Below are 12158 nucleotides of genomic sequence, written 5' to 3' on the forward strand. Positions count from 1 at the left end.
TTCTAGGGAAATATTTTAGTTTGTCAGTTATCACTGAATAACTCGAGGGCTGATTTGTAGATTTTATCCAATGTCATAAAAGTCAATCTTGCCTTTTTCAAGCCACTTCAAATAACTATGGAGATTATTATCACCCTGTAAAGTATACTGTTTTACTCCTAAGCAAGGGTGAGGAATCTGAGTATCATGTGCAAGGCTCAAGATGACGCTTAGGACAGAACATGCAGATTAAAAATAGTTTCCTTCCATATCCAGGTAATAGAAAGCTGACAATTGTAGTCCTGTCTTTATGGGATGAAAACAGTCCCTTTACAATAAGTTTCCTGAAAGGGAGAACAAATAGATAATAACTCTTCTGGTAACATATTATGGTACACTGGCCAGTGTGTTTTTGGCGATTAAACATAATCCTGTGAATCAGATTAATTCACTTGCTGAGTGTTCATTTGCGGCATCCCTCTGTTGGGTCTTGGGGGCCCTCCACGACCTAGAAGACAAAAATGGCATTTGATTTTTCTTTCAAATATTATTTGTTTTGCCTTCAAGCAGATTTTCATCTGAAGTCAAGAAGCATGTGGGCAGCCTGTCACCACATTATTAGGCTTAAGAGGTCAATTCTTCAGTGTTCAAGTTTCCCCTGTCCTGGAAGTTGTCATGCGCAAATTTGCTCATGTTCTCTTAGCTAAAAGAAGAGTAGAGCTAATGGAGTATTCCACCAGTACTCATTCATTCATTCATTCAACAAGTATTTATTGAGTGCCTACTATGTGCCAGGCACCGTCATCAAGCGTTGGGAATAGATACAGCAGAGAAGACAGACAAGGTACCTGCTCTCATGGAGCTTACATTCTAGTGTACACTCTAGCTTACATTTCAGTAGTAAGTAACATCATACTATCAAAATTAATAAAAGCACCAGAATGAAAACAGACCTTATTACCTAAACCGTTAAAAAGAAACAACATTCAAAATTGTATAATGACTTTTAACAGATAAAATAACTTTTTACATGCTGTTAAAACAGATTTTTAGCTATCAGTTAACTCAACTTTCATCGAATATGCTACAAGGTGGGAAAGAAGAACATAACCCACATTCACATGCAAATATCCTTTGATACTTCTAGTCAAGTCAGTAATTCCCAAGTGATCCATTAATTTTTAGAAAAATGTACCTTTTTCCTGGCCAGTTTCTACTAGCATTCAAATCAAAGTACTTTGTAATTCCTCCTTAACACACATTTTATACATGTTATGGCCAATAGAGGAAACCTATTTGATGTTTAACCTCCCTCAAATCAGAGAACCATTTAGAATTTCACACTACATGAAATGCTAGCTCTAATTGTTAAATAGGTTAACTTCCTGCCAAAATGGGAAGTAGTTTTCCAACAGTAAAAGAAAAACAAAAAACTCTCTAAACCTGTAATTTTTTTTTAAGTATAGCTCAGTAAGTTAGGAATTTGGGAGTTTTGTTTAAAAGTCAGAAATAAGTTGATATTTATATCACTAATAGAGGTCCAAAAGGCATTGCAAATTCTGTTAGTTCTATAACTTCTAAATGGTTCTCTAAATGTTAACTATGGCTTATCCGGCCATTAAAGGGTGTCTGGCCCTAAAATATAATAGGCATGTTTCAAAAAAATGAAAGAGGAATAATAAATTTATATAAATGTTCAATCTCATTCCAAAAATGTCTTACAAAAATGTTTCAGTAAGTACTTCCTAAAAACATTTAGCAGGTTTTAGGACCTGAAAAATAATTCAGTTGGAAAAACACTTTTTCTGAGAAGAGAGTATGTTCTAGTTTTCAAGACAGTTTATATAGTAACAGGGAAAGTCATTCAAAAATTAAAATTTGGGTCCAAGATTAAGTTTTAGAAACACAGCATTTCATTTAATCCCTAGCAACAAGTCTGGAAAGGATAAATGTATTCCTAACATGCAGACTACGAACAGCTCTTCCAAGGCCAGAACAGAAGCTCCACTTAGGAGCTAGGATCACCACCACAAAATATTACCTCGTGGGGCTCCCCGTGGTCCACTCTGCCCAGAGCCTCGCTTGAAATTCTGCTGATATCCATCCTAAAAGACAAGCTAGTTAGTATTGAAAAGGTACTTTTTAAAAAATGCTTACCCATCTATTCTTTCGGTCTAACACTCAATACAGAATTCTTCCTTAATCTTTTAGACACTCCAGTATCAGTTTATCACAGCTACGCCCTATTCTGTAATTGTTGTACTTCTACTATTCTCAAAGAACATTCAGTGAAATACATTTCTCTGATCTTGGAAATCACTGTCTTTAACAGGCTTTACTAAAGGAGTACTTATGTTGAGTGTTAATAAAAGCTTTTGTTTCAACAAAGTGTCTTGGACACCACAAAGTTAACGCCAAATCAGTTACTTAGGTTCATTAAGCAACAATACTAAGTCACTTTCACTGGTATATTTAGTTCAGGTTTACACTTTAGAACTACTTTACCTACCCGTTGATAGCCAGAGTAATCCCGGGGAGCACTGAACTGAGACTGTGTATAACCACTGTTTGCAGTGTTAGAGAATGAAGGGCGGTAACCATCATATCCTCCTAAAATTTAGGACAAGAAAAGAAATAATTTTCTTATCTTCACAAGGAATTTTTACTTTTTTATTAATGAAGACAGGAAGAACTAGAAAATTATAAGCCAGGCTAGTTAATCAAATTAATCTCCAATTTCCTATCTTGATCCAATCTGTTTATAAATTTCTATAAGTACTAACTGCCCCTCAGAAGATAAACTTTTAACTCATCTATGCATGTAAATACACATCTATACAAATATAATAAACAATCCCCATAAGTTTTGGTAACGTGGAAAATACTTATCCTCCAGGAGATAGTGGTAGATGTTAATTTGACATAACCAAATGAACAAAAATTCCATGATTTGTTATTTAAATAACAAATTATACCAAATACACAAATTATACCAATTGTACCAAAATATACATTTTGTTTAAATTGTACGTAAGAGGCTAATGCAGATACATCCTTCCCAAAAACTGTGTGATATATTTTACAAATCAAAAAATAATTTGAACTAGTAAAAGGTCATTAGAACCTCCTTTTTTTATTTTTTTTACCTCTGAATCCATTGGCAGGGCCCCGGTATCCATTCATCAAGCCTCTAGCACCACGGGAGCCTCCACGAGACACACCACGACTATTGTAATAGGGCTGATTGCTACGTGGAAATCCAGTGTTCTGCTGAGGAGGCTGCTGGTGGTTACCAGTCACTTGATGGGACTGGTCTGGGGAACCATGGTAAGTGCCAACCACTATAATTTAAAAAAGAAAAAGATATATATATATATACACACAGCTCATTACCGTTTGTTCTCCCATGCACTTTCTAGTTTAAGAAGTGTCTTATACAGTCTCCTTAAAGTTTAATCCTTAAATTTACATACAATAAGGAAAACTACACATGAATAAAGTCTCTTACCTTTCTCCTACCCTTAGACTAAGCTAATGGGGGTAAAATTCTCCAACCACAATTCCAAACCTTTGAAAGCAGGGTGCATGATTGATCCTTCCAAACAAATTATTTGAAAGGCTGTATTAACGTCTTCTGAAAGGCATCTACTTTTTAGCACAAGAGACCCAAAATAACTCAAAAGATTTACTCTTAGTACAATACCATTTTGTACCATTTAATTACTTCTTTTTATTATAAAGCTCCTTAGTGGTAGAAGTTTTCTTGTTCTTTTAAATATCCTTTTTTTTTTACTTAGTAAAACATACAAAACCACTCTCATATTTAAGCAGCTATATGGTAGACTATGTCATCAATTACATAGTTTAATCAGCAGAGGCCTTCGACTTATAGCCCTTAATGCCAAATTCCATTTCAAAGTATTTAAAATGGCAAGTATAGCCAATTTAGAAAACAATCACATGGTACTCACATTGGCACTCAACCCACTTGAAGGTTCTAGAAGGTACACACTAACATATATACAAGCTCCATCCACAATGGAGAGAGTTCTAGAATCTAGAAATTTTCAAAAATTGAATACTACAGAACAATGTTTATAATTCAAAGAGGAGAAAAAAATAGGATGCTAAAAGTACCTCTGGTAGGTGAGGAAGGCAACAGAACAAAGGAAGGCCCACACACTAACAACAAGGGTCAGAAGCTGCTGGCCAACCCAAATCTCCCCTTTTGGGGCAGAGAGAAAAGCAGCTGTATGACTCTTGAAAATCTTTACTTGACCTATTTTACACCCTTAAGAAACTCCAAATACATTAACAGTTGTTAGAATCCTATTTTATGATGAAAGCACTAGGGAATATCTAGAGAAAAAGAGAGAGTGATGGCTCCTCTTGAATTACTTAGTAAACCAACTACATCAGTGTCATCTTTTTACACAGATTGCCTTTTATTACATTCCCAAAACTTAAAATTGTAAGTGAATGACAAATACACATAACATTGTCCTTGTAAAATGGTTCATTTGTATCCATGTACGAAGTAGCCAAAAGAACTGAATTTTAGAATCACTTTTTATCAATAACAGCTTTTAATCTTGATCAAATCTCACTGTAATAAATTCATAGCCAGGCTGGGTGTAGTGGCTCACGCTGGTAATCCCAGCACTTTGGGAGGCCAAGGTGAGCAGATTGCTTGAGCTCAGGAGTTTGAGACCAGCTGGGCAACACAGTGAGACCCTATCTCAACAACAACAACAACAACAAATACAAAAAATTAGCCAGGCAAGGTGGTGCATGCCTGTGGTCCCAGCTACTTGGGAGGCTGAGGTGGGAGGATGGAAGAAGCTGCAGTGAGCCGAGATCGTACCACTGCACCCCAGCCTGAGAGACGAGTCAGACTCTGTCTCAAAAAAGGAAAGGAAAGAAAGGAAGGAGGGAACTCACAGCATAATAACTTAAGTGTGATCTTTATTTAATTTTTACTTTTAAGACAAGGTCTAGCTCTCTCACCCAGTGTTGCTGAGGTTGGAGTTCAGTCAAATAATCATGGCTCACTGCAACCTTGAACTCCTGGGCTCAAGTGATCTTCCGGCCTCAGCCTCCTGAGTAGCTACAACTACAGGCATTCACCACCTCACCCTGCTAATTTCTGTATTTATTTTATAGAGGTGGGGCTCTATGTTGCCAGGCTGGTCTCAAACTCCTGGTCTCAAGCGGGCCTCCCAAAGAGCTGGGATTACAAGCATGAGTCAACACACCCAGCCTTCATTTTATTTTAAAATACCCAAATTCCTACTTAAATTTTGGTAAAGTATAAACTTGCAGGTCGTTTTAAAAAGCCAGAGATTTCTTTTGTCATGTTGTTCCTTATTAGGCACTAATTCAAATTAAAATTTCTAGAATGATGGGACGTACTGAAATGATTTGTTCAACAAATATCAGGCTGGGCATGGTGGCTCACGCCTGTAATCCCAGCACTTTGGAAGGCCGTGGCAGGTGGATCACCTGAGGCCTGAGGCAGGAGGCCGAAGCAGGAGAATCGCTTGAACCCAAGCAATTGAACCCAAGCGGCGGAAGTTGCAGTGAGCCGAGATTGCGTCACTGCACTGGACAACGGCCCGTAATGTATACATATTATTTCATCATGAACGCCTGGCCTCAAGCAATCCTCCCGCCTCAGCCTCAAAGGTAGCTGGGATTATAGATGCCAGCCATGAAGCCTGCCCACAATGGACACACATTTCAACACATCATGCTGTACGCGATAAATACACATATATATAGTTTCTATTTCTCAATTAAAAATAAACAAATGAACTTTTTTTAAAAAAATAGAAAAAGCAATCCATGTACTTATCAGTGGGAGAAAGTTTTCGGCAAGAAGGAAAGTAAGTATGAAGGCCCTGAGATTAAAGAGAACTTGCTGTGTATGTGACTGGTGTGAGTGTAATCCCAGCACTTTGGGAGGCCCAGGCAGGCAGATCACTTGAGCCCAGACCAGGAGTTCAGGACCAGCCTGGAAAATATGGTGAAACCCTCTCTCTACCAAAAATACAAAAAAAAAAAAAAAAAAAAAAAAATTAGCCAGGCATGGTGGCACATGCCTGTGCTACTTGGGAGACTGAGGTAGGAGGATCACTTGAACCCAGAGGCAGAGGTTACAGTGAGCCATGGTGATCACGCCACTAGTTTTTATCATTCGGAAGCTGAGCATAGCATAACTGATAACTTCTATCAGAGTATGGAAGATTCGAGCTTCGTATTAGTGATACTGAATACTACAGGATATGTAAGAATTTACTACTGAAAAATCTAATGCTGATCCAAGTTTACTAAGAAATTGAATAATTAGAAAATTTTTCAACTTTTCAAAATCAGGCTGACAAAATCAAAGTATTAACTCCTCTGATTGCTGGTTTGTTGTGGGATTCCAATTAAGTTCTGAGGAATTAAAGAACCAAAGAACTAAAGAAGACATCATGGTGGCTCATGCCTATAATCCCAATGCGTTAAAAGGTAGAGGTGGGAGGACTGCTGGAGGCCCTGAGTTTGAGAAAAGCCTGCAGTCCTAGCTACTTGTGGGGCTGAGAAAGGAAGATCACTTGAGCCCCAGAGTTAAAGGCTCCAGTACATGATTACACCACTGCACTCCAGGCTGGGCAACAGACAGAGTCCCCATTTCTTAAAATAATATATAAAAAAAAAAATCTGAAGTATCTCTATCGAGCTAGACAAGGTAGTTCATGCCCATAATCCCACCACTCTGGGAGACAGAGGCAATAAGTTCGCTCAAGGCCAGGAGTTGGAGACCAGCCTGGCATCACAGCGAGCTCCTGGAGACCCTGTATCTACAAAAAAAAAAAAAAAAAAATTAGCCAGGCATGGTGGTAAGCACCTGTAGTCCCAACTACTCAGGAAGCTGAGGGAGGAGGATCATTGAGCCCAGGAGTTTGAGGCTGCAGTGAGTTACGCTGGCATCACTGCACTCCAGCCTGGGCAACAAAGTGAGAACCTGTCTCAAATAAATAAAAGTGTCTCTACCTACATTAGTGTCATGACAGGTATGGTAACTAGCCAAATTATGACCTTACTTGACAAAATAGATTACGTTTCAACCCAGTCCACGAAATGCAGCCACCATGAGTTTTTTCTTAACTTTGTCTAACTGACTCAATGCCAGATATCATGCTAACAGCCCTCAATCAATTAACAATTAAAAGTATAGTTTATCACCAGGTGCAATGGCTCACACCTTTAATTCCAGCACTTTGGGAGGCTGAGGTGGGCAGATCACGTGAGCTCAGAAGTTCAAGACAAGCCTGGGCAACATGGTGAAACCCCAACTTTACCAAAAATACAAAAAATTAGCTGGGCGTGGTGGCACATGCGTGTATTCCCAAGCTACTTGGGAGGTTGAGGTAGGGAGGACTTGTGCCCAGGAGGCAAAGGTTGCAGTGAGCCGAGATGGCGGCACTGCACTCCAGCCTGGGTGACAGAGTGAGACCCCATCTCAAAAAAAAAAAAAAAAAAAAAAAAAAAAGAGTATAGTTTATGGTAATTCAAGTAACAAATTTAATTCCATATAAATTATACAATGCAACAGGGATATTATGTAAGTTCAGTGACAAAAGGAAAATGGGTATAAAGCCTCCAAAAATTGCACATAATTCACATATACAAGTACAGACTCAATTTAACTCATGATCTGAAATGAAAAATTCATATGGTCTACTACTAAAACAGAAATTCTTGGACACCACCACTCTGAAGTCTAAACTGTCCTACACTGTCAATAACTGTGCTGGAAAGCAAGGAGCCAATGAGGTGACACTGATTTCGTACCTGTTTGAAGCTGTTCTTGCTGAAGCTCTGTTTGTTCTACTTGGTGAGGCTGACTAGAAAAGCTCTGGTTATAACTGGCCTGGTACTGATTTTGCTGTTTTAAAGTTTCTGGTTCATTAACAGGAGGAACTGGGGCATTCATATTGAACACCTGTTAGTAAATAAAGTAAATGATTAGTTCATCCTTTTATTCTCTGCTTTATAACACGGCCAAACTCAATGGTGGTTTTACCTCAGACATAAATAAAGACATCACAGAAGTCTCAAACACAAAAACATCACACACACACACAAAAATCCCTCCAAGTGCTTCAATGTGGAAAAGGACATATATACCATATAGTACTTAAAGGGGAGTATAATAACATGCTGTCAAATGGAAGTAGGGAATTAAAAAAAATAAAAAGACATGCCATCAGCAGCCTTGGAAATGCTTTTACATATATGAGAAATCTTTTTAAAAAGACAAACTCTGGCCGGGCACAGTGGCTCACACCTGCAATCCCAGCACTTTGGGAGGCTGAGGCAGGCAGATCATCTGAAGCCAAAAGTTCAAGACCAGCCTGGCCAACATGGTGAAACCCCGTCTCTACTAAAAATACAAAAATTAGCTGGGCATGGTGGCTTATGCCTGTAGTGTCAGCTACTCCAGAGGCTGAGGCATGAGAATCACTTGAACCCAGGAGGCAGATATTGCAGTGAGCTGAGATCACGCCACTACACTCCAACCTGGGCAACAGAGTAAGACTGTCTCAAAAAATAAATAAATAAATAAATAAATAAATAAATAAATAAATAAATAAATAAATAAGACAAACTCCTGATGCAGTATCACTTACAGAAATGTATTCTATGAACTTTAACAGGGTTGAATGTTTTTTCATTTTTATTAACATTTTAATCAAGTTATTTTAATATTTAATCTTATGAACTTTCCTCTGAGCACTGATTTAGCTGCACCCCACAGATTATAGTATTATTATTATTTTCTAGAAATTCTCTAAAGGTGCTTGCTCAAGAATCAAGGTAAAGCATAACATCTGAAACTTCAAAATAATTCAGTAAAATAAAAGATTAAGCAAACAGGGCAACTATTAAATCTAGGTAATGATTATATGGATGTTATATTAGTCTATTTCTCTGAATGTTTAAACTTTTGTTAATCAAATCAAAAGGGTAAAACTACAAATTGAGATGATGCAGGCACATCACTCATAAGGCTAAAATTTATCTCTAGAATATCCGTTAATATCAGTTAATCTCTGGAATAATCAGTTTATGTTCAATTAAATATACCCTACAGTTACGAAAGATGCAGACTCAAGCACAGTTAAATGAAGATCTTTAAATAAGAAAAGAAAATCTACCATGATTCACGTTACATACTAGGCAATTAATGTTAATTTGCTTACCGTTTGCATGGATTGGAATGGAGCTGCATTTACATTGATTCCACTGCTATGTAAAGGTTTGCTTGTCCCAGCCTGAAATACTTGAGGCTGAGACGCAGCAGGAAGGGATGATGATGCTGTAGTCTGGTCTGTATTTAAAGAGATTGTTGCCTAAACACAAAGTGAATAGATGCACTTTAGCGGTAAACTAAACTTAGCCAAATAAAAAGTGAATAGATGTACTAAAGTGGTAAATTAATCTCAAATTTATGTGTATTAACAAACTCAAATATTTCATGAAAGCAAAGTAGGTCCAAAAAGAAGAATCATGATATTAATGGTAATGTACCTCTGTTCAATTCATGAGTAAGTGCCTCATCAAATGTATGTGACCTGGTAACAGAACTTGCCTGAATCTGATCAATTGGTTCCTTCTGTGGTCGTTGCTCTGTAGCATGAGAAGGCTGGTACAAGGGTTGAGATGCTGTGTACCCCTCACTTGTGGATGATACCAAAGGAACCTAGACATAAGTAAAGAAATAAAAGCTTCTTCCTGCTTACAAAATTGACTGTTGAAAAAACAAGTTACCTCTAAGACACATAAGGCTAAGAAATAGATACAACTGTTAAAGGGAGAATACTACTATCTCTCTTTAAATTTGTATAAAACCTAAAAATTGCAAAAAACTATATATTTTTGAAGCTCAACGTTAAATACACCCAAGTCTCATTATAAAAGCCCTCCACAAGTACTTCTAAGATGGAGAAATCTGCACTAAATTTTAAAATTATGTCTAAACTATGTCTTCTGAAATTCTCAGTTCTAAATAAAAAAAGATTATAATACATTATTTAAAATGCAAGACTGAAGAAAAACTTAAAAAGTCATCAAGAGGAAAAATGAACCTAAACATAAAAATAAAGGCTGACAGCTATCCACAACAATAAATTTGTTGAATTCCAACAGAAGACTTGGACACTGATGAAATTCATACCTTTCTTTCATAAGCTAAGAAAGAAACCAAGGAACCAATTAAAACAAAAGTGAAAAAATATTTTTTAATTATTTTTTAAAAATAGAGATGGTGTCTCACTACACTGCCCAGACCGGTCTTGAACTCCTGACCTCAAGTGATCCTCCCATCTCAGCCTCCTAAAGTACTAGGATTACAGGCATGAGCCACCTCACCTGGCCCTGAAGAAAATAGTTTTATCACTCTTACCTGTGTAGCTTCTGGTTGTACAGGAACTTGATTAGGCTGAGCAAGTCTAGATTCAGAATGAACTGCAAAGGTGACCAAAATATTTTTGTCAAACAAAATTAAATTTTTAGAGAGACGTGTCTAAATACCTTTTATTTCGCTATTAAAGGCTTTTTTGGGGGGGGGGGCGGGGAGAGGGTCTCGCTCTGTCACCCAAGCTGAAGTACAGTGATGTGATCTTAGCTCACTGCAACCTCTGCCTCCCAGGCTCAAGTGATCCTCCCACCTCAGCCTCCCAAGTAGCTGTGACTACAGGTGTGTGCCGCCACACTCGGATAGTATTTGTATTTTTAGTAGAGACAGGGTTTTGCCATTTTGCCCAGGCTGGTCTCAAACTCCTAGGCTCAAGCAATCTGCCCACCTCAGCCTCCCAAAGTGCTGGGATTACAGGGATGAATCACCATGCCCGGCAATTAAAGGTAAATTTCTATAGCCAAACTATAAATAAACTTTTTAGCAATCATGAAAATAAATTGGGAAATGCAGATAAAATTTTAGCTTTCAAGTGAGCATTTTGGTTTACTGGCAGTGGTTATTATTTAATAGTTTACTTTCACAATTGGTTTCATCTTGTTTTTTCCAAGAGTAAAGTAAAATGTTAATAGAATGCACTAACAAATAATCAGTGCCATGAGAAAAGACTTTTAAAGCTGTACAATAAAGTGGCATTATTCACACTCCAGACCTCAGACAGATAGTATTCCATTTTTATCTTTTGTTTCTTCTGAAACAGGGTCTCACTGTGTTGCCCAGGCTGGAGTGCGATGGTGCCATCATAGCTAACTGTAGTATCAAACTCTGGGCTCAAGAAATCCTCCCACCTTGGCTTCTTGAGTAGCTGGGACTATAGACGCATGCCACCCTGCCAAGCTAACTTATTTGGCTAATTTTTAATTTTTTTGTAGAGGTGAGGTCTGTGTTGCCCAGGCTGGTCTCAAACTCCTGGGCTCAAGTGATCCTTCCTCCTCAGCCTCCCAAAGCACTGAGATTATAGGCATGAGCTACCATACCCGGCTCAATATATGTTAACATAACCAACTTTCAATTTCAAATGTTTCTAGAGAAAAATAAAATTTAAAATATGTATTTTTTGGCTGGGCACAGTGGCTCATATTTGTGATCCCAGCACTCTGGGAGGCCGAGGCGGGTGGATCACGAGGTCAAGAGATTGAGACCATCCTGGCCAACATGGTGAAACCCCGTCTCTACTTAAAATACAAAAATTAGCTGGGTGTGGTGGTGTGCGCCTGTACTTTCAGCTACTGGGGAAACTGAGGCAGGAGAATCCCTTGAACCCGGGAGGCGGGGGTTGCAGTGAGCCGAGCCAAGAATGCGCCACTGCACTCCAGCCTGGCAACAGAGCAAGACTCCGTCTCTAAATAAATAAATAATATATACTTTTTAACAGCCTATATTCAACTCAGCATGCATCTTCTTAACAATTCCCATCACTCTCCCACCTCCCTTCCCAACAATGATTAAACAGATAATCAAAACGACGATCTTTGATTAGTCATTTAGAAAGCACCCCTTTTCACTAGAGAGTCTAATGGACTCAACATTATGTAAATAACCAAACAGCCTTACAGGTTTTATCAGTGCTACATATACTGACTTTCACACAATTCCCCAGCTGAGAAAACGACTTATTCTCTTCCTTTGGTAGAGTTCAGAAAATGAACACTAA

The 12158-nt window shown here is 38.1% G+C and overlaps 1 protein-coding gene across 2 annotated transcripts in view; it reads right to left on the reverse strand.

Annotated features, from left to right (window-relative positions):
* Nucleotides 1-238: 238 nt before the first annotated feature.
* Nucleotides 239-12158, reverse strand: part of CAPRIN1 (cell cycle associated protein 1) — a 51826-nt gene continuing 39906 nt past the window's right edge. Inside the window, exons 12-19 of one of the 2 annotated variants that reach the window (XM_032166297.2) lie at nucleotides 10433-10494; nucleotides 9620-9730; nucleotides 9231-9380; nucleotides 7819-7969; nucleotides 3126-3320; nucleotides 2489-2589; nucleotides 2021-2084; nucleotides 239-487 (exon numbers count right to left, since the gene is read on the reverse strand). In XM_032166297.2, coding sequence (XP_032022188.1) covers nucleotides 423-487; nucleotides 2021-2084; nucleotides 2489-2589; nucleotides 3126-3320; nucleotides 7819-7969; nucleotides 9231-9380; nucleotides 9620-9730; nucleotides 10433-10494 — 899 coding nt within the window. In that variant the 3' untranslated portion in view covers nucleotides 239-422. The remainder of the gene's footprint in view (nucleotides 488-2020; nucleotides 2085-2488; nucleotides 2590-3125; nucleotides 3321-7818; nucleotides 7970-9230; nucleotides 9381-9619; nucleotides 9731-10432; nucleotides 10495-12158) is intronic. The other variant, XM_058446316.1, reaches the window with a different exon arrangement.

This window comes from Hylobates moloch, unplaced genomic scaffold (assembly GCF_009828535.3).
Source record: "Hylobates moloch isolate HMO894 unplaced genomic scaffold, HMol_V3 SCAFFOLD_11, whole genome shotgun sequence".
NCBI lineage: Eukaryota > Metazoa > Chordata > Mammalia > Primates > Hylobatidae > Hylobates > Hylobates moloch.